The following is a 26,484-nucleotide window of genomic DNA, read 5'->3' as shown; positions in this document are numbered from 1 at the left end:
AAATGTAATTTTTTGGGTGGGTGAACTGTACCTTTATTAATTTATTTTTTTTAGTCCTGGAGACACTGTGTTTTGTTGTGAAAGCGAAAGTACTTTGTTTGGGCTTCCAAAAGAGGATACAAGTAGAAATCAGTGGTTAAGTTGCATTTACAACACTGTATCAGAGCAGTTCAACCCAAATATTAGAGTGTGTGCAGCGCATTTTGCTGAGGACTATTTCCTGAACCTGGGAGAGTAGCCTACAATGTCAGCTGTGCACAAAGGCTGTTTCTATAAAGTGGGGCAATTCCAACTTTGCGAGGACAGTCTGGCGTTTCTGACTCACAGCATGTAAGTATGTTTTCATATTTAAAGAATTTGCCAACTGACTATTCAAACACGAGTTTTGAGCTGTGTAGAGTAGCGCTTGTTGTTTGTCGTTTCTCCGATCACAAATGCAGACATGGTAATGAATCCACACATTTCAGAAAGGCGGAGCATAGAGGAGCAACAGTAATGTACAGTATGTGGAAAATAATGTGTTTTTTTGAACCTTAAACCACATAAACACATTGCATTACACCAAATACACAAAATAATGTTCTTTTTTAGCAACGTCATATGACCCCTTTAATGATTAAGTCATCGAGTCATTTATTCATTCATTTGATTCGTTCAAATGGATGATTCATTCAGGAGTGAAGTGAATGGTTCTTTATGAATGGTCCAGTGCATCATTAGGCTTGTTCGACTTCAAGTGGATCATCACCATCAGACCGATCGGTGTGTGACATCAAAGTACCGCAATAGCTATGAAGAGCAGACGGCTCCTTATGCTTTTGAATCACTCTCGTTGTACTTTGATGTCATACACTGATCGGTCTGTGCAGCGCCGCTTCAAATCCAACTGTTGGCCAATTGTTCAACGCGCCAAATAGTTCACCCAATTCGTTCAAAACGTGGATTAAGAAATGAAATGCCGCTGTGTTTTGCTCGGAGACGAACAGTTCTGCTTTGTCTTTATATTTTTGTTGGAAAAGTTGAGCAAAACAGACAATATTGTGTCTAAAATAACGATATTAACTTCTTACTTACTGAACTGTTGTATAAGATCAGTATCACATTTACACTATATTACACTTAGCCTATTGCTCGTGTGATATTGCTTAACAATATGATGTAAATATGAGACAAAAACTGAAACAGGGGCATTTTTTGCCCCATATCTTGAATTTTAGGGACATTCTAACTATGTTCTCTAAGCTCCATCACGCAGTGAGTTGTTGCCCTGCCTCATATTTGTCATCAATCAACTGTATGAAATGTCAGATGATCCACATACCTCTGGGGCGGGGCAAGTGCGTTAAATGCATTAATAATTTGAATGTGTTATTTTTCACCGTAATTAATTTAATTAACGTGTTAAATTACCAGCCCTAATATATATATATATATATATATATACACAGGTGCATCTCAATAAATTAGAATGTAGTGAAAAAGTTAATTTTTCTTATTTCACTTATTTCAAAAAGTGAAACTTTCATATATTTTAGATTCATTACATGTAAAGTAAGACATTTAAAAAAAATGTTGTTTTAATTTTGAGGATTAGAGCTTACAGCTCATGAAAGTCAAAAATCAGTATCTCAAAATATTAGAATATTTACATTTGAGTTTCAATTAATGACCATCCCTACAGTATAAATTCTGGGTATTTCTTGTTCTTTGAAACCACAATAATGGAGAAGACTGATGACTTGGCAATGATCCAGAAGACGAACATTGACACCCTCCATAAAGAGGGTAAGTCACAGAGGGTCATTACTGAAAGGTGTGGCTGTTTACAGAGTGCTGTATCAAAGCATATTAAATGCAAAGTTGACTGAAAGGAAGAATTTGGGTAGAAGGTGCACAAGCAACATGGATGACCGCAAGCTTGAGAATACAGTCAAGCAAAGCTGATTCAAACACTTGGGAGAGCTTCACAAGGAGAGGACTGAAGCTGGAGTCAGTGCATCAAGAGTCACCACGCTCAGACATCTTCAGGAAAAGGGCTACCAAGCCACTTCTGAAACAGAAACAACGTCAGAAGCATCTTACCTGGGCTGTGGAGAAAAAGAACTGGACTGTTGCTCAGTGGTCCAAAGTCCTCTTTTCAGATGAAAGTAAATTTTGCATTTCATTTGGAAATCAAGGTCCCGGAGTCTGGAGGAAGAGTGGAGAGGCACAGAATCCATGTTGCTTGAAGTCCAGTGTGAAGTTTCCACAGTCAGTGATGATTTGGGCTGCCATGTCATCTGCTGGTGTTGGTCCACTGTGTTTTCTGAAGTCCACAGTCAACGCAGCCATCTACCTGGAAATTTTAGAGCACTTCATGCTTCCTTCTGCTGACAAGCTTTATGGAGATGCTGATTTCATTTTCCAGCAGGACTTGGCACCTGCCCACACTGCCAAAGGTACCAAAAGCTGGTTCAATGACCATAGTGTTACTGTGCTTGATTGGCCAGCAAACTCGCCTGACCTGAACCCCATAGAGAATCTATGGGGTAGTGTCAAGAGGAAGATGAGAGACACCATACCCAACAATGCAGATGAGCTGAAGGCCTCAAACTGATTACCTCCATGCCACGCGAATTGAGGCAGTAATTAAAGCAAAAGGAGCCCCTACCAAATATTGAGCACATACTGTATACAGTAAATGAACATACTTTCCAGAAGGCCAACAATTCACTAAAAAAGTATTCTAATTTGTTGAGATAGTGAATTGGTGGGTTTTTGTTAAATGTGAGCCTAAATCATCACAATTAAAAGAACCAAAGATTTAAACTACTTCAGTCTGTATGCATTGAATTTATTTAATACACGAGTTTCACAATTTGAGTTGAATTACTGAAATAAATGAACTTTTTCACAACATTCTAATTTATTGAGATGCACCTGTATGTATGTATGTATGTATGTATATGTGTATATATATATATACATACATGTGTCTGTGTGTATTTAACACTGCTGTGAGGGTGTTTCTAATACAGCTGCTGAGGGAGTAATAGTACATTTGACATTCTGTCTTCTGATCGTCATAATCCATATGTCTATGTTTTTTTTTTCCACTGTTGGAAAGTCATTGAAAGGCAATATTGATTTTTTTTTATTTCTTTCACCTTTAGTGCAAAGTATATTTGCTATGCTCTCTTATATACCTCTGTGGATCGAAATTTACACAGTTTATTAAAACCCAGAAATGTGAAAAGCATCTAATATTCATTCATATAGGCCTACTGTATCTCTTTTAAGTAGGGTGTTTTCTTGTGTTCGCAATTTTTTGGAAAGGTCTTGAAAATGGTATTAAAAAGCTTTCAGCTGGAGGTGATGATACCTGCAGATAACCTTTGATGATTTTTGTCATTCTGGCCCTTATGTGCTAACTGCCTCTATTTCAACTTTTCAGAAAACTTTAAATGGCAAACAAAGTTATTGTAAGCATGACACAATAGCAGGTTGCTACAAATTTACCCATTAGAACCAAACAAAATCCTTTTACAGCTGCTTCAAAAAATTTCACCATTGTTATATGTCAGCATTAAGTATTGGTACACAGCTGCAAAGAATAAAATGGCATTTCACCATTCATTGCCTGTCCATTATAATGTCACTGCCATTTATTCAACAAATTACAGTTTATCACCAACATAAATTATTATGCTTTGACCCATAAGAGAATGCAATTCAGCAGAGAGCAAAGTCTGTGTTTCTATTGATTTTGACTGTGAAAGGCTGAAGGAAAGGCATGCAATTTTGATAGACAGTACAAAGCATTTCTTAGGTGTTTGGTAACACCTGTTCTGGTGATATTACGATTTGAAAAAGTGAAATCTAAAGCACCCATTTGGGATGTTAATTTAAAATCCACTTGACCAGGTATGAAAATGCAAGTTACTTGCAACATAAATGTGTGCTAATTATGTTTCTTGGCATATGTGTGTGTGTGTGTGTGTGTGATACCAGGAAGAAGATGAAGTTCCAGATGATGAAACTCTCAATCAAATGATTGCTCGTATTGAGGATGAATTTGAGCTTTTCATGGTAAGACTGAAATTGCACAAAATTTGCAACTTGCACAGAGAGTCCCTTGCATGGTGATTCACAGTAATTGTTGTCTCTTTTAAAAGAAAGCCATGTATTTTTGTGAATTTGTGCATTTTGAATCCATTTAGAAGTATAAAAGGAAACATACCAGTAGGGCTGCACATGCGATATATCGTGCAGCCCTACATACCAGTTACTTTCAAACTTGCGTAACCCATTAATGGCACTTTCAGCGCATGGATTTAGACCGCCGTCGAGAGGATGCACGCAATCCTAAGCGTAAACCTCGGCTAATGGAAGAGGATGAGCTGCCATCATGGATCCTGAAGGATGATGCTGAGGTGGAGCGACTTACCTGCGAGGAGGAGGAGGAAAAGATTTTCGGCCGTGGATCCCGTCACCGCAGAGATGTCGACTACAGTGACGCATTGACGGAAAAGCAGTGGCTGAGGGTATGATACTTGTGTTATATTCAGTTCATTATAGTCCATCCATGACACATGGCATAAACATAATCCCATCCATATGCTGAGAGCTCTTGTTACCGTAGCAACAGGTAGTCTTCCGCTCTTTCTAATGGTCTCTTTTTACGCTGAATGAAGGTGCACAGTGATGACTCCTCATTATGAATGTTTGCAATTTGTCATGTTCAACTTGTCAAGTTACTTCACTTTAGGTTTAGTGCTGATTAGTGTTGTTTTCGTATTATTTATATACAGTAATAGTGTTCATTAATGTTTTGATTTGGCTTTTTTTTTACACTTATTTTTAGATTTTTCTATTTAGCTTTTATTTTATTTATAAAAATTTATTTAGCTCGTCTGATTTTTAAGTTCTTGATCTAATCTTTATATTGTATTTATTTCAGTTTTATTTCAAGTATAGAGAAATCGTTATTAGTTTTAGCTATCAATAACCACACTGGTACAGAGAGAACTTCAAAAGCATTACAGGGGTCATGAAAATTCCCTTGATCTTTTGACATATAAAAGGTCTTTGTGCTGTAAAAACATCCTGTATGTTTCAGAACTCAAAACTTTCTCATTAGTCTAAAAACAGCTTATATATATTGAAGCCGTTTACAAACAAGGCACAATTTGAGGCAGGATTTTCAGACAGATTGAAACTAAAAGACAATGCTGTGCCGACTATATTGGATGCAACAGTAATGTTGCACCACACAAGTGTGAGTGACTGTTTTCATTACGTGGTCACTATTGCTTTCTTTGATATTACAGATCTTTTAAAATGTACTGAGCATTTAACATGTTTAACCTAAATCACAGCAGCATCCATCTGTGAAGTATGTAGGCTGTCAAACATGCACAACTATTAGCCAATCATAGCAGTGGGCGTTTTCTTTCAAGTCTACAATCCGCCACACTTATTCAAACAGAGCGTTCGGATGAGGGGGGGTCAAAACAGGACAGAAAATAACCTATTACTTGTAAATTATGATGTGTTTTGATGCAAAAATCATGATGATATTGTGGACCTCAGAGAAACAGTACACAATAAAAACAAAAACAAAGGCAGTTCATGACCCCTTTAAGGATAAAAGTGCTAACTTGAACTTAAAAGTGCTGACTAATGCTAAACGTAAATTCAGTAAGATTGTTATCCACGTCGGCGCTAATGATGTTCGACCGCCAGTCGGAGATCACCAAAAATAATGTTAAAGAGGTGTGTGAACTTGCAAGTACGATGTCAGACACTGTAATATGCTCTGGTCCGCTCCCTGCTTACCGTGGTGATGAGATTCATAGCAGACTGTCGTCACTTAATGGCTGGATGTCTAAGTGGTGCCCGCAAAATAACATAGGCTTTATAGACAATTGGAAGAATTTTTGGGGCAGACCTGACCTGTTGAAAAGAGATGGTGTTCATCCCTCCTGGGTGGTGCCGCTCTTCTCTCTAGAAATATGGCACATAGTCTTAGAGTTTGTACTTGACTAACTGGAGCCCAGGTCAGGAAGCAGACAGACTGGCTAAACCGATCGCCTGCTAGCCGCCTCACGCCACCAAAGTCAGTTAACTCTCAGCACATAGAAACTTTTTCACCTAGATATCACACTATAGAGACTGTGTCTGTTCCCGAACTAGAAAATACAGAAAACATCCAAACCAAAGTAATAGTAACAATTTAATTGATGTTCAACAAATAAAAACGATATAATACAGATAAACACATGATAAAGCTTGGCTTATTAAATATTAGATCCCTTTCTTCAAAAGCACTTTTTGTAAATGATATGTTCACTGACCATAAACTAGATGTGCTTTGTCTGACAGAAACCTGGCTAAAACAAGATGATTACATTACTTTAAACGAGTCTACACCCCAAGATTACTGTTACAAACATGAACCGCGTCCAAAAGGTAAAGGGGGAGGTGTTGCTACAATTTATAGAAATATTTTCAGTATCTCTCAGAGGTTGGGTTTCAAGTATAATTCGCTCAAGTAATGGTGCTTCATATAACGTTATCCAAAGAAACAAGTGTTAATGATAAATCCCCTGTGATGTTTGTACTGGCTACTGTATACAGGCCACCAGGGCACCATACAGACTTTATTAAAGAATTTTCTGATCTTCTATCGGAGTTAGTGCTGACTGCAGATAAAGTCCTAATCGTTGGTGATTTTAATATCCATGTTGATAATGACAGAGATTCGTTGGGATCAGCATTTATAGACATTCTAAACTCAATTGGTGTTAAACAACACGTGTCAGGACCTACTCATTGTCGAAATCATACTCTAGATTTAATACTGTCACATGGAATTGATGTCAGTGGCGTTGAAATTTTGCAGCAGAGCGATGATATCTCAGATCATTATCTAGTCTCCTGTATATTCCATATAGCTAAAGCTGTAAAGCCAACTTCTTGTTACAAATATGGTAGAACCATTACCTCTACCACAAAAGACTGCTTTATAAATAATCTTCCTGACTTATCTCAGTTCCTCAGCATATCCAATAGCTCAGAACAACTTGATGATGTAACAGGAACTATGGACTCTCTTTTCTAGCACTTTAGATGCGGTTGCTCCTTTACGCTTAAGGAAGATTAAGGATAAGAGTCCAACACCGTGGTATAATGAGCACACTCGCCCTAAAGAGAGCAGCCCGGAAAATGGAGCGCAGCTGGAGGAAAACTAAATTAGAGGTATTTCGCTTAGCTTGGCGGAAAGTACCCTATCCTACAGAAAAGCATTAAAACTGCTAGATCTGATTACTTTTCGTCTCTTCTAGAAGAAAACAAACATAACCCCGGTATTTATTCAATACAGTAACTAAATTAACGAAAAATCAAGCATCAACAGGTGTTGGCATTTCCCAAGAGCATAGCAGTAATGACTTTATGAACTACTTCACTTCCAAGATCGATACTATCAGAGATAAAATTGTATCCCTGCAGCCGTCAGCTACAGTATCGCATCAGATAGCGCACTATAGACCCCTGAGGAACAATTCCACTCATTCTCTACTGTGGAGAGGAAGAATTGTATAAACTTGTTAAATCATCTAAACCAACAACATGTATGTTAGACCCGATTCCATCTAAACTACTAAAAGAGCTGCTTCCAGAAGTCATAGATCCTCTTTGGCTATTATTAATTCATCATTGTCATTAGGATATGTCCCCAAAACCTTCAAATTGGCTGTTATTAAGCCTCTCATTAAAAACCACAACTTGACCCCAAAGATCTAGTTAATTACAGACCGATCTCAAATCTCCTTTTCTGTCAAAGATACTAGAAAGGTAGTATCCTCACAATTATATTCCTTCCTAGAGAAAATGATATCTGTGAGGAATTCCAGTCAGGATTTAGATCGTATCATAGTACTGAGACTGCTCTCATTAGAGTTACAAATGACCTGCTTCTATCATCTGATCGTGGTTGTATCTCTTTATTAGTTCTACTGGATCTTAGCGCCATGCTCGACACTATCGACCACAACATTCTTTTGAATAGACTACAAAACTTTGTTGGCATTAGTGGAAGTGCCTTAGCATGGTTCAAATCGTACTTATCTGACCGCCATCAGTTCGTAGCAGTGAATGAAGAGGTATCATATCGATCACAAGTGCAGTATGGAGTACCTCAAGGCTCAGTACTAGGGCCGTTACTTTTCACGCCTATATGTTACCCTTGGGAGATATTATCAGGAGACATGGTGTTAGCTTTCACTGTTATGCTGATGATACTCAGCTCTATATTTCTTCGCCCGGTGAAACACACCAAATTGAGAAACTAACGGAATGCATAGTCGATATAAAAACTGGATGACGAGTAATTTTTACTGCTAAATTCTGAAAAACAGAGGTGTTAATTATCGGACCTAAAACCCCACATGTAACCTAGAACATTATCTAACACTTGACGGCTGCTCTGTCAATTCTTCTTCATCAGTCAGGAACCTAGGTGTGCTGTTCGATAGCAATCTGTCATTTGAAAGCCATGTTTCTAGCATCTGTAAAACTGCATTTTTCATCTCAAAAGCATATCTAAATTGCGACCAATGCTCTCAACGTCAAATGCAGAAATGTTAATTCATGCGTTTATGACCTCAAGGTTAGACTATTGTAATGCTTTATTGGGTGGTTGTTCTGCACGCTTGATCAACAAACTACAGTTAGTCCAAAATGCAGCAGCTAGAGTCCTTACTAGAACCAGGAAATATGACCATATTAGCCCGGTTCTGTCAACACTGCACTGGCTCCCTATCAAGCATCGGATAGATTTTAAAATCTTGTTAATTACTTATAAAGCCCTGAATGGTTTAGCTCCTCAGTACTTGAGCGAGCTCTTATCGCATTATAGTCCTCCACGTCCGCTGCGTTCTCAAAACTCTGGCCGTTTGATAATACCTAGAATATCAAAATCGACTGCGGCGGCAGATCCTTTTCCTATTTAGCACCCAAACTCTGGAACAGTCTACCTAACACTGTTCGGGAGGCAGACACACTCTGTCAGTTTAAATCTAGATTAAAGACCCATCTCTTTAGCCTGGCTTACACATAACACATTAATACGCATCTATTATTCAAATCCGTTAAAGGATTGTTAGGCTGCATTAATTAGATCAACCGGAACCGGGAACACTCCCATAACACACGATGTACTCGTTACATCGTAAGTTGAATGGCATCTGCGCTAATGTTTGTCTGTTTCTTTCCTAGTCTGTTTCTCAGTCCGTATCCGATCAGATGGTGGGTCGGCGCCGGAGGTGACGTCTGCGGCCCTGATCGTCAGCGGAGACCAGGACGCCAGATGACCCCCAGAGATATATCCCCAGATATATCAACCAAAATAACAAAATAACTAAAATATAATAAAATACCTAACTACATAATACTACTATTGTTAGAAATTGCAACAAAATTAAAATAGAAATATAAACTTTGAACTGCGGGTTTCGCCTGGTCAGAGGAGAACTGGCCCCGACTGAGCCTGGTTTCTCCCAAGGTTTTTTCTCCATTATGTCTCAGAGGAGTTTTGGTTCCTTGCCGCTGTCGCCTCTGGCTTGCTCAGTTGGGGACACTTAATTTCTAGCGATTATCGCCGATTTGATTGCACAGATACTATTTAAACTAAACTGAGCTAGACAATGACATCTCTGAATTCAATAATGAAATGCCTTTAACTGAAAATTGAGTGTTTAATCTTATCATTATACATTACTGACACTCTATCCTCCAATTTGATACTGTTAAGTGCTTTGACACAATCTGTATTGTAAAAGCGCTATATAAATAAAGGTGACTTGACTTTTGTCCTTGCCCATATACAGGGATAAATTTGATGCATAAAAAATATTTTGAGTGAAATTGATTTGATCCATTATGCACTACTCAGCTTTTCATACAGTATAAAAAACTTTCCTGTCCAAAATTTTAATATATAGCTGCAAGATTTGAAACTGCACTGGCATCCGTTAAGCTCAGTTCCAAATGGTCATGAAAACGTGAGATAGATGACCATATGATATGATAGATGTGATATAATAGATGATCATATTTCCAGAACAGCAAACATTTGGAATAAAGAGAGCGAGGAAGATGAGACCCATGTAAGCACCACAAGGCCTAGGGCCTCATTATAACCATTGTGTATGCACAAAACCTGCCCTGAAAGAGGCGTACGCCACTTCCTACGCAAAAGGTGGGATTTATAAAAACACCTGCACGCAAACTCTTACCCATGCGTACAAACTCTTTTTCCAGGAGTGAGAAAATTAATGAAGTAAACAACAATTTTAAACTCTGTTTTCATGTCGATATACACATTTACATTAAATAGGCTATTCCACTCTCATAATTAATTATATGAATTTAGACATATTTGTAGTGGATGCACTTGATCATTTTCCTGTGGCATGCTATGTTTTAATGACAGCGAGGAGTGCTATAGGTGCACAATAATTCATCTTTAAACTGAACTGCAGATCTCATGTTATGAGAAAATATTTTTTTAGCGAGAACAATGATCAATGATGCGCATTTATTGCGATATTATGGCGGATTGCTGGATATTCGGTGGTTGAACGGTCCATTGTCCGGAGGTGTTAATGTGAAGGAATCTCCACAACATTTCCATCCATTTCAAATAAATATTAAATTAATTTAAATTTAAAATGCTGTTCTTTTGATCTTTCTACTGAATCCTGAAAAAAATTATTATAATTTCCACAAAAAATTAAGCAACACAACCGTTTTAACATTGATAACAATAAAAAATGTTTCTTGAGCACTAAATCAGTATATAAGAATGATTTCTGAATGGTCATGTGACACTAAAGACATACTAATGGCTGCTGAAAAATAAACATTTATATAAATTACATTTTTAAATTGTAATGCTATTTCACAATAATACAGTTTCACTGTATTTTTGTTTCAGTAAATGTATGTGTATTGTTTCGACAACCTATAGATTATACCCACAGTCTATGATTTTGAAGTCTGCTCCCCCAGTATCACATGATGTCAAGAGCACACTTCCTTTCACAGGTGCTGCTGAGCTCTTTTTTCGCTCAGATTAGTTCAGTACCCACAGGTGCGACCTCACCATGACAACGGTTGAGGTGATGGACGAGAGGTTATCCATTATTGGCTCAGCGTTACTAAAACACAGCCAGAGGCATCTCTGCAGACAGCCAGTATTTGAACCCAGGTTCTCAGCCATGGGATGCATCATTTGAATGCTCCGGACTCAGCGTTTAAAAGGATGATGTGTACCCACTGCGCTGACCTGGTGGATAATGCACAAAATAGATGTGGTGCTAAAAGCGTGCATAATATTTTTCTTTATGATTACATAAACGTACAGTAAAAGTGAAGAGCATAAATTTATGTACACTGCTGCCCAAAAGTTTAGAGTCAAAAGAAGTCTCTTATGGTCACCAAGGCTGTATTTAATGGAAGAAAAATACACTGCTCAAAAAAATTAAAGGAACACTTTGAAAACGCATCAGATCTCAATGGGGAAAAATATCATGCTGGATATCTATACTGATATGTACTGGGTAATGTGTTAGGAAAGAAAAGAATGCCACATCGTTTGATGGAAATGAAAATTATCAACCTACAGAGGGGCTGAATTCAAAGACACCCCGAAAATCAAAGTGAAAAAATTATGCGGCAGGCTAGTCCATTTTCCTGAAATTTCATTGCAGCAACTCAAAATGGTACTCAGTAGTTTGTATGGCCCCCATGTGCTTGTATGCATGCCTGATAACGCCGGGGCATGCTCCTAATGAGACAACGGATGGTGTCCGGGGCCAGTGGCGGACCTGCCAATTCTGGTGTTCAATGGCAAATGCCAGTCGAGCTCCATGGTGCCGGGTAGTGAGCACAGGGCCCACTAGAGGACGCGGGCCCTCAGTCCACCCTCATTAAATCTGTTTCTTATTATTTGGTCAGAGACATTCACATCAGTGGCCTGCTGGAGGTCATTTTGTTGGGCTCTGGTAGTGCTCATCCTGTTCGTCCTTTCACAAAGGAGCAGATACCGGTCCTGCTGATGGGTTAAAGACCTTCTACGGCCCTGTCCAGCTCTCCTAGAGTAACTGCTTGTCTCCTGGAATCTCTTCCATGCTCTTGAGACATGCTGGGAGACACAGCAAAGCATCTGGCAATGGCATGTATTGTTGTGCCATCCTGGAGGAGTTGGACTGCCTGTGCAGCCTAGCTCTGTAGGGTCCAGGTATCGCTTCATGCTACCAGAAGTGACACTGACCCTAGCCAAATGCAAAACTAGTGAAAAACAGTCAGAAAAGATGAGTAGGGAAAAAATGTCAGTGGCCTCCACCTGCAAAACCATTCCTGTTTAGGGGGTCGTCTCATTGTTGCCCATCTAGTGCACCTGTTGTTAATTTCATTAACACCAAAGCAGCTCAAACTGATTAACAACCCCCTCTGCTACTTAACTGACCAGATCAATATCCCAGGAGTTTAACTGACTTGATGCTATACTCTGATTAAAAAGTATTCCTTAAATTTTTTTGAGCAGTGTACAATAAAAACAGTAATATTGTAAAAAAATATTATTACAATTTAAAATAACTATTTTCTATTTTAATATATTATAAAATAAAGTTTATTCTTGTAATGCAAAGCTGTCATTACTCCACTCTTCAGTGTCACTTCAGTGATCCTTCAGAAATCATTCTAATATGCTAATTTCATGCTCAAGAAACATTTATTATTATTATCAATGTTGAAAACAGTTGTGATTCTCAATATCTTTGTGGAGACTGATGAATTTGTTCATGTTTCTTAATTGAATAGAAAGGTCAAAAGAGCAGTATTTATTTGAAATCGAAATCTTTTGAAACATTATAAATGTCTTTACTGTCACTTTTAATCAGATAAATGCATCCTTGTTAAATAGAAGTATTCATTTTTTACAAATAAATAAATAACTTATAGACCCCAAAGTTTTAAATGGTATGGTACATTGGATTATATTTCAGATGTTAACTTAATATATGGCATCGTTTATGTGTCTTAAAACAGGACATTAGCATTTGAATTTGCTTGCAATGGCAAGTACAAACTCGAGACTGATGGTTTTAGTTATTGATTTGATTTGGGAATTCATCCAAATATGCACTGTTAGGTTGGATATAGGCCTGGACCCTCTTTCATAACATCTTGGTAGAGAGTCAAAATCATAATTGCACCAACGAAACTCTTTTTGGTTTTGGTTTCAAAAGCAGATACTCTTTAAGGTCTATTTGTTCATTGTTCATTTCTGGCTCTGTGCGTTCACATTATGCTCAAATGAGGGCTCTGGCTCAGCTGCATAACAGGTGTTGATTTACTTTGCTCTGAGAATCAAGCCTTTCGTATTATGATAGCTGACCTTTGAGTTTTACAGCAAATCTTACAGAAACGCTAAAAACAAAGACAGATATACATTTCTTGCTTTTCAAAGAGAATGGATTCGTCTCTTGAACTCGTTGGTTTTACTGTGGATTTCTTCGGATTTGCCAAAGTCTCGCTCATTCGGTAGTGGAATTACAAATGTTTTTGGGCATATTCGGAGATTTAAAGTCCTACTGTGCAAACATAACCCAGCAGAATCACTTGTACACTTCTGCTTTACAAAGGGGCAGGCATTAGGCCAAACTCAACAGCACAAATGCAGTGAACCATGCAGTACATTCACTGAAGGCGAATGACTCATCCTTTGTAAATATTCATGTGTGTTTAGAGGAGACTAAAAGATGAGAGAATATCTCTATATCCATCTGTGTAACAAAAGGAAGGGCAGGATGGAGAAGGGATGCCAGACAGATGGATTTAATTAAGAGCAGTTCTGCACAAATGCTGATCTCAATTATGTCAGATTGTGAGACTGATGAAAGTCCAAACGGCTCCATAGTCGGTAGTTTTTCAGTTCTAGATGTAGTTTATGGTAATGAGCATGGCTTTTATGGCTGTCTATAGGGAGGTGAAGTCCTCAAATCAAATTTTCACTGTCATACAGAGAAGCCTCATCAGTAAAATTTGCATTTGTAGAATCACAAATATGGCATTTTTCTGTTTGGCATGTATTTGATTTAGCTTGTGATGTAGATGAAGAGGCTTCAGTCCCAAATGCTGTATGTGCCTAGCCAAATTTTCTTTGGTGGATCAAATATAGATTGAAATAATCACATACATCTAAATGTGAATTGCCAGTAGAGCATAAATATAATCTAGCCATCAACAATTGTATCTTCTTTACTTGTTTATCAGAATTTCTCTTGAAATTGTATCTTCATGTCATTAACCCAACGTAAAATGCCCCATGTTAAAATGCCCAATTTTAACTGTTGAACTTGACTTCTGGCAGGCTATAGAGGATGGCAACCTGGAGGAAATCGAGGAGGAAATACGGCTGAAGAGGCGCAAGCGTAGGAGACATGTGGACAAAGACATGAAGCGTGAGGACGCAGACAAGGCCAAGAAAAGAAGAGGACGTCCTCCAGCAGAGAAGCTCTCCCCAAATCCACCCAAACTTACAAAACAGATGAATGCCATCGTTGATACAGTCATCAATTACAGAGATGCGTAAGTGCTGTTAAACTTCCACGAATGGCTCATTGTGCCAGCCTATTCCTCTACTTACTGTGTTATTTCAGGTGACTCTTTGAACTGACTGCTCATGTGTAATGGAAGTGACCTGGAATATCTGGAATGTAATTATGTACCATTGAACTCTAAGTGGTTTTGTGCTGAACACGCTGTTCTCAACTTTTTCCTGGAATTCATAATGTGGAGATAGACAAATAGTATGTTGACAGGCACTGTTAATGTATTCAATACTATTCCATGTAGAATGACTTCTGACTGGGGTAACATCCAGAAGTAATGTAAGGTGAAGTAATGTGAGAGCAGTCATGAAGGATGTAGGCAATGTAAAATCTAACTGCAGCAGGCATGGTGTTATACAGTTATATTGGTCCTTTCTGTTGATAACTATTAACCATTGAAAATTAAGATATTCCTATTTTCAAGAGTGTGCATTACCATTCGTCATTTAAAATTAAAATCGTCAACATTAAAATTGCAAAATGCGCATTCAGAATTTAAAAGCACATTCACAGAGCTGTCTATAATCTACAGATTTAAATAAATTTACTTGAAAAAGTTATGGTATTTTCCACTATGAATGCAATTTATTTTATGAATGCTATCGTTGAAAAGTTTAAGGTTGGTAAGATTTTGGTAAATATTTTTGAAAGAAGTCTGTTATGCTTACAAAGTCTGCATTTATTTGATGAAAAATACTGTAAAACAGTAATACTGTAAACTATGTATTACAGTTTATAATAACTGTTTTGTATTTTAATTTTAAAATGTAATTTATTCCTGTGATGGCAAAGCTGAATTTTCTTCAGTCACAGTGTTACATGATCCTTCAGAAATTATTCTGATAAGCTGATTTGTTAAAATTAAAAAAATCAGTAAGTCTTTTTATTACTGTATTAAAAATTATTGTAGTGCTTAATATTTTTGTGGAAACCATGATACTTTTTCTGGATTTTTTGATTAATGGAAAGAACAAAATAGCAGAATTTCTATGAAATTGAAATCTTTGTAACATTATAAATATCTATCAAATGTCAAAATATCTATAAATATCTGACATATATATAAATATCTTTTTTTTTTTTTTTTTTATTGCACCAAAGTTTTGAACGGTAGTGTAATGTCAGTGCAATTAAATTAGGTGTTTTTTTTTAGAACAAATTCTTATGTTTTATTTCAGTGTTTAATGCAGGGTGCCCAAACTCGGTCCTGAGGGCCGGTGTCCTGCAGAGTTTAGCTCCAACTTGCCTTGACACACCTGCCGGGAAGTTTCTAGTATGCCTTGTAAGAGCTTGATTAGCTGGTTCAGGTGTGTCTAATTGGGGTTGGATCTAAACTCTGCCGGACACCGACTCTCCAGGACCGAGTTTGGGCACCCTGGTTTAATGAGTTAACATCATAAATTCTGTATGTGAAAATTTATTATTGCAATAACAATGATAATGTAAGCACTTTTGATAAATAATATCTATGGATAATAATTATATACTTCAAATTACAACATGTAGTGTTTGTTCAGCATACAGTGTAGTACAGTACAGTACAGTACTTAGCATTAGTTTACAATTACATTGGTCAAGGTTATATGTCAGATTTTCTCGGTTAGCATAGACATCATACATCAGACCCTGTCTGTAAAACTGAAGTATGGTCATTGGTCATTTTTGTACTTTAACACACTGTCAGAGTATTTCCAACCACCGTAAACTTTTTTTCTTTAGTGAAAATCTCCCATGCTTGGGTTCGTCGAGTCCACGTTTTTACAGGCTGAGTGTTCGTGAATCATTTCTCGCATGCATGCATGTGTACTCAGCTGTCCAACTGTGTCAGGGATGTGACATGAAGGGGGTGTGACTTTACAGTTGCAGCTCTAGTTAGTTCTCCCTCACTGCTCAGATGATTAACTGAATACATTTGCAATGGAACTGATTTATTGGCAATTAATAAGATTAATTTAATCAGATGGTTTTGTTGATTAATCAGTGTTCTTATTTGTAGCTGGCTGAATGTCACACTCATAATGCACTGGGATGTTGGGTAATGGTATATTGACTGTCATGCCCCTCTGAGAATTTCAAATCAGCTTCAGAGTGACATTCAAATTGTAGTGCAGCTGAGAAAGTCTTGTCACACTCATCATGTTTTGATTCGAGTGGAGGATTTGGAATTACAATGGTGCCTCTTGTCAGAAAAAAAAAAAAAAAAAAAACTAACTGGACGTGTCAACCAATTAAGCTGCAGTCCCACAAATTGAAGGCAATTCATCAGATTGATATGCTGGGTATCTCTTCTGGTGGTCCCCATGACAACCTTCTAGTTAACAGCACATATCAGTTGTGGTATAATAATTTTGCTGTCTGAACATGACAGTAATTTGACATGATAGACAAATCTCTCTAATCTAGCCCATATTTAAGCCCAAGACATCTAGAAATGCCAGTAAGGTAGTATTTAAGCACCTCTGAAACAGACATTCTTGGCAATTATTTCCGAATTTATGACGCTGTGGAACTTTGTCACATACAAATTTTGCATTCACAAAACTAAGCATAGCTGCATTTGTCCTCAAGAAACCCAGTCTCAGTGCCACACTCTCATGACTAATCCCAAACTAGAGTCGAAAATGCTTTCAGCTGGTATTAAGTCGAAGTGCGTAATTTCTGTCACTAGCGCAGCAATGACTGTTTTCAAACAGGTTGCATGAACTGCAAACTGATGAGTTTCTTTCTTCATTGATTCAGAGTTGGAGAAAATTAGCATTACATTACTTGTTTACCAATCCTCTGCTGTGAATGGGTGCTGTCAAAATAAGAGTCTTTACAAGCTGATAAATGCAGGACTCCAGCTATGTGTTTGTAATAAACGTCATTAAGACATATCTAACTTCAAATTGTTTTCAAGATCGAGCACTGGAAGTGATGGTTTAAAGTTAAAACACCTTAAAGTCCGTGTAAAGTGCAATATTAAAATATGTGTTCTGAGTTTGTCACACAAAAGAAAAATGTGTTATTAACCACCCAGCCAAATTTGAATGATAAAAAAAAAAACGCCAAGTAACTAAAATAAGCAGGACTCTCAAACTGTAACGTGGCTGACGAGACGTGAGACGTGCGGATCCAAGTGCAAGCTTTTATTTAAAGGCATGGTCATATATACAGGCAGGGTCGAAACAATGGCAAACAGGTATGGCAGGGACACGACAAGGAGTAATCCTAGGGCAAGCGAAGGTCGACGATGGGCGAACAGTATCCAAAGGGGCAAGGCAGAGAGATAATCCAGGTACACGGGCTATAATCCAGGCAAGGGAATAAACAGAGTCCGAACAGTGAGACAGGGGTAAATACTGGGAACACAGACTAGAAAACAACAAACGTTCCGTAAAGCAGCTAACACTAGGGGAGTGAAAAACGCAGGACAATACAGGAACTGAACAGAAACACGGAATGGCACGGAAAGGGTTAATTCAGGAAACACGGGCTAGAATAAAACACAGGAAAACAGGCAAGGCAAGGCAAGACTAAGTAAACTACGTGGGCTCCGTGGAGTAGCTATCGCTAGGAGAGGGATAAGTGCATACAATACTCGGCAGTGAGGGAGAGAAAGTCCATGGCTTGAGTAGAGTGTGTGATTAGTGATAGCTGTGTGATCAGTGCCTTCAGCTGTGTATGTGCAATCAGTGTAATCAGCTGTGTATATGTCATCAGTGCAGTGGATGATGGGAAATGGAGTACAGTGTGATGGGTGTTGTGAGAGTCAATGTGGTGAGCGAATGACCTCTGGTGGTGAGTAAATGGAAGTTCATAGACTGGATTCGTGACACAAACGCTGGGGGCGTGTCCGCTGTCGGCGCTGAAACCACGCCCACTCGCGGGAAAGCGGCCGTCTCTTTTTTACAGTCTATGCTCTCAACTGTCAAATACCACTACAACCTGAATGGATGCTACTGATGCTACCTCTAGTAGCTTAATTTGATTTATACAGCTATACATGTTTAAGCCTGCAAGTTCGTTATTTAATTGTAGACGTGCGGCAAGCGTGCTCAACTCACGTCAGCGCTGCAGTGAGTTGAAACCAAGCAGCAACCTCCTAGCCTGGTAATACCAAACTCTGCTACTTCACTTTGCTTCGTAGACAGAGTCTGGAAGGGCATAATTGACAAGCATTTACTTTCTCGTGGGCGGGCGCTTGTCTGAAGTTTAAAATCGTTGGTGTACCCGTAAGCCAATCACATAATGTTTGGTTATGACGTTATGTTATTCGGCGGCTCAGCCACCTCGAACTTCCGCTGCAAACACAGGTATGCGGCGAAAACAAAACCATCGAGCGAAATACCGGAGTGAAGATGGCTGTGAACGACTTTTGCAGATTATGTGAAGTAAATCTACGCATCCACAATTATCGCCTTGCCGGACTTTGGTCTCCCCAGTTTCTCGCTGATGATTGGTAACAGTTGATAAATTAAACTTTTCCCAAAACCTGTCGGGAGTAGGGCCACAACATCACCTCCATTCAAAATGTGAACCAAACACTCTTCTTGTTCGGGCTTCATTTGGCAAATGCCGGGAATATTCTCCACAACAGAGCGAACAGCATCCCGTGTCTCCATGTCCGCTGTCGTTTTAGATTACCCTCACCTGAACCTAAACTACAATCTTAAATTCGGCGCTTAGCGTCTACGTCACGGCTCTCAGCCCGCCCTCTGTTCGCTGGTTGGCCGGCTGCTGCGGAGCCGGAGATAAACTGGGAGATGGTCTGCTATATCAGACTGAGTACAGAAGCTAACTGAAATTGAGCTAAAGTACGAAGTCTGACGTAGTCAGGCTAACAATTCAGTACTACATAGTTTAGAGAGTCTTTGTAATGTGTTTCAGCAATACATTTCTAACATTTGTAACGTGTTTAGAAACAATTCTCAGAATTCTCTTTACACGGACTTTAGTGATGGATTTGTTGGTATTGACTGATGGGCTGGAGTCTAGTTTCAAAATGTACATTATGTTGGACAAAATGGTATAAATTTTAATATTGGATAGGATAAAAAAAAATAAAAAATACAAATCTGATAATGTGTTTCGGATATCAATATTGGTACATCCCAATATACAGATAGCTTGCTTGTGGTTCTATTTGCATATTAGGTGAAGATAGGAGAAGATATCTTAATATAAATAAATAAATTGTACACCTTATATTTAACTAGTCCCAGAAGTGCATCGAGTAGAATTTCTCCAATTAATTTTGCAACAATTTTTTTAGTTGATTGATGTCTTCATAATAATGACATAGTTGACATGCGGAGCCACCAATTTAGAAATGTTATACTAAGCTAAATGCTATATGAGTTCGTGCTTCATTGAAATCTGTTTAGCATTATGCTGTAGTCTGCACCCCGAGATTAACACTAAACATGCATCTGCTGCAAAAACTATAAATTGAGGTGTGTATGAAGGTCGACACACCATAATTGCACCAATTTAAGCCCTGATTTAATCACTGAATGTGTAATGAATCATCTGCGCTGTGAATATTTAGAGTAACTGTTGCAGACAGATATGGGCAGATGTCAGGGTGCTCTGAGACAGGAAAAAAGCCACACTCCTTGTTGCCAGTATGTCTCAAGAAATATTGCTTCTGGAGACCTTTATGTCATTTCCTGTTGTCCTGGATTTAGACTTGTGCTGTCTCCTGTTGGCTTGGGGTGAGCTTGAGGGTTAATGGTCAGTAGAGCCCCAATATGATGATAATGTCCCAGGTTGATCGCATAGTTTATCTCTCAGTGTGTGGTCAGAGGAAATCAGGCTAACCCTCAATCTCTGCTTCTGATCACAGATCAGGCCGTCAGCTCAGTGAGGTCTTTGTGCAGCTGCCCTCCAGGAAAGAACTCCCTGAATACTATGAACTGATAAGGAAGCCAGTGGACTTCAAGAAGATCAAGGTAAGCGAGTTCTTACAGTACGTCTTTTATTTCAGTGTGATCTTTAACCCTGCACACATTTGAACATAACATGTTATATGTTCTGCTGTGATGCATTACCGTACAATCCGGACTGGCACACTCATTACTTCAGCTGGACGTTAACGGGATTCCCCTGCATCAGAGAATTTTGGATGCAAGGCGAGATAAACTGATGTTTTCACACTTCTGATGGGCCACTTTACTCACCTTATGTGTTTTTTGTAGTAATTTGATGATGTTGGTGGCTCATTTTCCATTGCAACTCTAATTGGCAGTTTCCTCAGTTGTTAAAGTTGAACCCTACAGGTGAAGAATGTTTTGGTGATACAAGTGTTGTTGTTCTTGCAGGAGCGTGTGCGTAACCACAAGTACAGGAGTGTGAGCGATCTGGAGAAAGACGTCATGCTTCTTTGTCACAACGCTCAGACTTATAATCTAGAGGGCTCTCAGGTGAGTGAATAAATGGATTGAACATCTTACATTACTGTCCTAAGTATGAATTGCCTCGTAGCACTACACCATTATTTTGTTGTGATTATATGTTGCATGAATTCCATGAAGTCATGCATGCAAATACCAAATAAGTCATTATTGTACAAAGACCTGAATAGTCACTGATGTGTTTGAAGAATAGCTATCATGCATTATAATATAATGTAATTAATTTATTATTGTAAAGCTTTATAAGATCTGCACATTATATTTCAGATTTATTTATGCAAATCTCTTTACACAGTACTTACATTGGGGTGTGTATGTATTAGGGTTGTATTGTGTATGGGATATTGTCTGTGTCTGAAATCAATATTTCATCTTTTCTGAAATGAGCACAATCTGGAGATGCAGTCCAGACCACTGCAAAAATATAATAAACTTTTTATCCTAACGCTTTAAACAGTTTGTAGCATCACTCTTTGAGTGTTGAAGATAGGTAATGCTTTAATTATTTTATTTGCTTCACCTTTCCAGGTTTTAAAAATGTATGTATGCATGTATTGACATGCAAATTGCTGACTTATTTCTTAATTTGTTTGCGTTTTGTTTCTTCAGGTTATTGCTTTTAAATCACCCTTTGTTTTTTGTAGATCTATGAGGACTCCATTGTTCTCCAGTCAGTATTTAAGAGTGCAAGACAAAAGATTGCTAGGGAAGAGAGTGACGATGACAGCAATGATGATGACGATGATGAGGAGGAATCAGAGGAAGAGTGTAAGATTTTTCATTAACAAAGGACCAGTTTACTGATACTGATGAAACTAAAGCTCTAGATGACCCTTAAAATTTCTTAAGTGCAGTTTTCTTTTCTTTGTTAAAGTAGGATGTTTGAACGGCACAAATCAAAGTCAACACTTTTTTCAAATAGTCATAAAGCCGCATTATCTCAAAAGTCAATAATTTCCTTTCAAGAGCAGTACAAGAGTTGCGTGGAGTTCTAATCAAAATTTTCTGAACCTATTTGAGCTTCATGTGTGTTGAAATATTTGAGCTAAGTACATGACCGCCAGACCAAATGTGATGTATTCTAATAAAAACTATGAGCATGAATTATCAATATTTTTTGCATTAAAACAATCTTTTAAGTTTCTTAATGTTTAAACTTCACCTTTTTGTAAAAATGAGTGGGTCAAAGATGAGATGTCCCATTTTGTTGTCTGCATCAAATAAAATTTCCAAAAGTGATTTTACATACATCTAAAGCCTAAATGCAAGTATAGTGTCTACTTTAATGTTTTAAATAGCTTTTCTGGAAATAAAATGCCAATATATAGGTGAAATAATGCTCTATCATCACAAAATGTGACAATTGTATGCGAATGTCAGATAAAGGCAGCTTAAGGCTTTAGTTACATCAACCCCCAATTTTACAGACAAGGCTTAAAGTCTAGTCCCAGACTAAAATGTAAGTCTAAGCTGTTTCAATTGAAATAAACTTGCACTGATCAATCTTAAAACATACTTTTGTTTTGTCTCAAGATACACACCAGTAATGTTTTTTTTTTTTTAATCTAAGGCACGTTTATAAAAATTACTTAAATGTCCTAATTGAACTATGGCCTAATCCTGGCTTAGTCTAGGCCCTGTCTGTGAAACCAGTCCCAAATCTGTGAACATGATTTCTACTTTCTAGTCAATAGCAAGTGGTATTGGGGGAAGGACATTCTCTATTGAGAGTGTCTGATTAGTCAAAAACAGTTGAATGCAAGATAAGTCATTTGTATTTTTGAGGGAAGATTAAATTTGTAACATGTATGTCTACTAAAAATGAATTTTGTCATTTCTTGTTATTGAGTACACTGGCATATTCAGGATCTTATAGCTGATAAACTAAAAGCCACGAAACACTAAGGGCCAGTAACAGGGCAAATTAGCGTTAGAGTGCAATTCCATAAAAGCGCCGATGGCAGGGGGAAATTATGTGGGTTATTTACTAACAATGCACACATTAAAGAACACAGACGCAGCCAAATCATTTCCATAATGACCAGCGCAAATTACCACCTGCTTTAAGACATGCTTATTTGGGCGTTAAATAATGGTGCAAATACCAGTAATTTGATGTGTGCAAACATTAGTAAATTGCATTGCACGATTCATTTTAATACTCTCTTCCCATAACTTTTGCGTCTGAAAGAGAAACTCTACAAATGCATATTAAATAAGGTCAGGTGCAAAAATAACTGTGCCCATGCCTTTTCAGCGCTAATTCTTCACTGTGCGTCCTGTAAGTCCTGACAGTACTCTTTTAATGCTAAAAGATGGTTTGAATAGGTGCAAGCTGTTAGTAAATCTGGCCCTAAGGATTTCATGGTGTCTTTAATGTTTAGTGTTCAGTTTACATTTGATTAAGCAAACAATTTAACAGCAAAGTTCTTTGAGAAAAAGAAAGATGTAGGTGGCATTTGAAAAGATGGGCTTTTAATAGATGTGAGTAAAATTCAAAACAATATGGGTTCTCAAATTCTCAGTGTTATCCAGTAAAAATGACCATTTCTATAAACTAATTTGTATTTGCATCTCTTCTTTGTTGTAGAGTTGACTTGTTTTATATAAATTACATATATTTTTTTTTAATCCAAGCTAAGTCAGTGAAGGTGAAAATTAAGCTGAGTAAACGGGACGAGAGATGTCAGGACAAAGGCAAGAAGAGACCAAGTCGTGGAAAGGCCAAGCCCGTGGTCAGTGACGATGACAGCGAGGAAGAACAGGAGGAGAACGTAAGTCTGCTATTCCTCTCATCAATTAGACCTGTCATTGATACAGTCTGTTTAGCTCGTTGACATTTAGCTTAATTAGACATCTTGTAATCAAAATCCTTAGGTGCATACATTGACATTTTGATTGAATATGCTTGGGGAGGATATTATCACAAAAAAACAGGCTTTGATTAAGCGCCTACGGGATGGCTAACCTGCAAAGAGGTGCTTCTATTCAAAATGTAGCCCACAGACAGCCTCTAAAAACTATACAAAGAGAATTATAGATACCTAGCCACATGTCCTTATCTTTAATCTTCTAAGAGGTGTTTGAGATGATACGCAGCTCCCTGAGGGAATCGTTTAGCGAAAAAAGGATATACTGTGCCTTTAAACTTACCTTTAATTCCTCTCTTTATCCCACCTGCTGCAGTTCAAGAGGAAAACGTAAGTCTGTCTCTCATGCGCTTTCTTTCTATTGTGTGATTGCTTCATGTCTGAACATCAATCCTCATGAAAAGTCAGTGTAAATATTTCAGAACCGTGTGACCAAGACCTATGAGTCAGTGTTAGTGTTATCTCATTATCCAGAAATAAGGAGGTTCATTCAGTAACCAGCTCAGTCCACGAATAATGAGCCTCTGTGGAGCAGCGATCAGTCAGGTGCAACGTGGGGGTGATGTGACGCGGGTCGCTGGAGCTCTGCCATGGGGCGATCTGTGACCAGCATGTGTGTGTAATGTTGTTGTGTGTTTGTTTTCAGGAGCAGTCAGAGGGGAGCCACAGTGATGATGAGTGAGGAGGAGATGAGCTGATCATCAGCATTCCCTTCACACGTTTATTTGCTTCTTTTATTGTCTTTCCTCACCCAGCTCAATTATACTGTGCTTGCTAAAAGATTGATTATTTTTCTCTGTTTTATTTTATTTTATGTTTAAACACTTTACTCTATCATAGTGTTTTGGATGTAGCTGACTGAGGAATAATCTCCAGTGAGGAAACATCTTTTTTGCACCTTCAATAGCTTACAGTTATTCTGAAATTTCCCTACATGTAGTGAGGCATTTTAGAGATGATTTCTGTATGCTTGTACATAATCTACATTTATGCAGTGTTTAAAAAACAATCAAAATATGTTTGATTTGCATCAAAGAATGTCATTTATAAGCTATTCAAACCTTTTTTTAAATCTAACCTAACCCTTGGTTAAACAATTTGCTTCAAATTTACAAAGCATATCATAAAGTATTAAAGTGTTACTTCAAGTGAAGTCCTCATTACATGAGCATTTTGTAATGTCTGGATTAGATCATATATTATAGCAACGTCTATATTGTATTGCATGCAGCACAAAAGCCAGCAGAGATTATGAATGTGAGAGTCCTAATCAGCCCTGTACCGTTGCAATGGTATGTGAAATAAGAATTCGATGAGCTTTCTGTCATATCCATAGATGTCTTTCATTCATTGGTTTTTATACTTCAGAGTCTGACTTGCCGCTTTTTCCAAGGACATATGCACATTTGTTGGTTGCAGTGTCATTTGCTTCACTTTCTTTAAAAAAAAAAAAGTGAAGAAAAGTGTCTCGCAGTATTTCGATATATCAACAGTGTATTGTATGTCAGACTATAAACCAGCTCAGATTGGCTACCTTTTTCATCTATGGATATTTTTCTATTTTCATTGAGATCAACAACAGTGTTAAGGAATGGGGTGTTTTTAAAATGAGTCTTTGCTCTTATACTCAGTTGGTAGAAATATGTATTAATTTTTTTTTTAAATTTTTTTTTATTGAATGTTATTGCTTTAATATGTACTCAACAAACTTGCATTATTGTCAAAAAGAAATCTTTTTGATCTGTTCTCCTGTGTGCCATTGGTCAATTCTGACATCTCTTTTATACGTGCTTGTGCTTGGTAACTCCTAAAGTGTCATAATCTTTATCCTCCTTGCACACTGTCTTTGTGGTTGTAGCTCCTAGCACCAAGTAAACATTGCCAATGATGAACCTTCGCTTGTTGGTCTGTTTCTTTTTTTAGTGTAATGTCATGCCGATTGTCTTCATGAAATAATTATGACTTAATTGATGCATTTACATGTTAGCAATGCTCCTCTTCTAATATCCATGTGAAATTAATCCTTGTGTACCAGTCATGATGTGCTAGGAACATTTGCAATATCTCCTTTATGTTTTAGTTGTGTATGGCTTTATCTGCTTTATTAAAATGAAAGCTTAATATCCCTAATAGTCATTTGAGATAATCACTTGTTACTTTGCAGGGACTATTTACCTAAAGCCACTAAACTACAGTAATTGCAGGATCAGACCCCAAGCAAAAAACTGAGATTAAGTATACCTAGCTCAAGGGCACTTCATCTACCCACACATGCGAGGAAACGTATGCAGGCATTTTCAAACTGGTGTCAAGGGGGAGCTGCTCTGTTTAATATGTCATCCTAAAATATTAATTAAATGTTTAATTTAAAATTTTTACTTTTAATTTCATAATGTGGTTTTTATCTCACGATTCAAATTTTTTTTATACAGTAAAAATGAGTTTATACACTACCACTCAAAATATTTAGGGTCATTACAGACAGAAATATTTTGTAACATTATAAATGTCTTTACTATTTCAAATAAATGCCATTCTTTTAAGCTATTCTAAGCTTTC

At 37.7% G+C, this 26,484-nt stretch overlaps 1 protein-coding gene across 2 annotated transcripts in view; it reads left to right on the top strand.

Annotated features, from left to right (window-relative positions):
- The window catches only part of smarca2 (SWI/SNF related, matrix associated, actin dependent regulator of chromatin, subfamily a, member 2), a 56,617-nt gene extending 30,800 nt beyond the window's left edge, over positions 1-25,817 (top strand). Inside the window, exons 27-35 of one of the 2 annotated variants that reach the window (XM_058775596.1) lie at positions 3,991-4,068; positions 4,305-4,523; positions 14,420-14,637; positions 20,488-20,593; positions 20,963-21,064; positions 21,700-21,823; positions 23,693-23,829; positions 24,242-24,255; positions 24,572-25,817. In XM_058775596.1, coding sequence (XP_058631579.1) covers positions 3,991-4,068; positions 4,305-4,523; positions 14,420-14,637; positions 20,488-20,593; positions 20,963-21,064; positions 21,700-21,823; positions 23,693-23,829; positions 24,242-24,255; positions 24,572-24,623 — 1,050 coding nt within the window. In that variant the 3' untranslated portion in view covers positions 24,624-25,817. The remainder of the gene's footprint in view (positions 1-3,990; positions 4,069-4,304; positions 4,524-14,419; positions 14,638-20,487; positions 20,594-20,962; positions 21,065-21,699; positions 21,824-23,692; positions 23,830-24,241; positions 24,256-24,571) is intronic. The other variant, XM_058775597.1, reaches the window with a different exon arrangement.
- The last annotated feature ends 667 nt before the right edge of the window (positions 25,818-26,484 follow it).

This window comes from Onychostoma macrolepis, chromosome 05 (genome assembly GCF_012432095.1).
Source record: "Onychostoma macrolepis isolate SWU-2019 chromosome 05, ASM1243209v1, whole genome shotgun sequence".
NCBI classification, from domain to species: domain Eukaryota; kingdom Metazoa; phylum Chordata; class Actinopteri; order Cypriniformes; family Cyprinidae; genus Onychostoma; species Onychostoma macrolepis.
The sequence above is the reverse complement of the archived record's forward strand: the minus strand, read 5'-3'. Positions and strand labels throughout refer to the sequence as shown.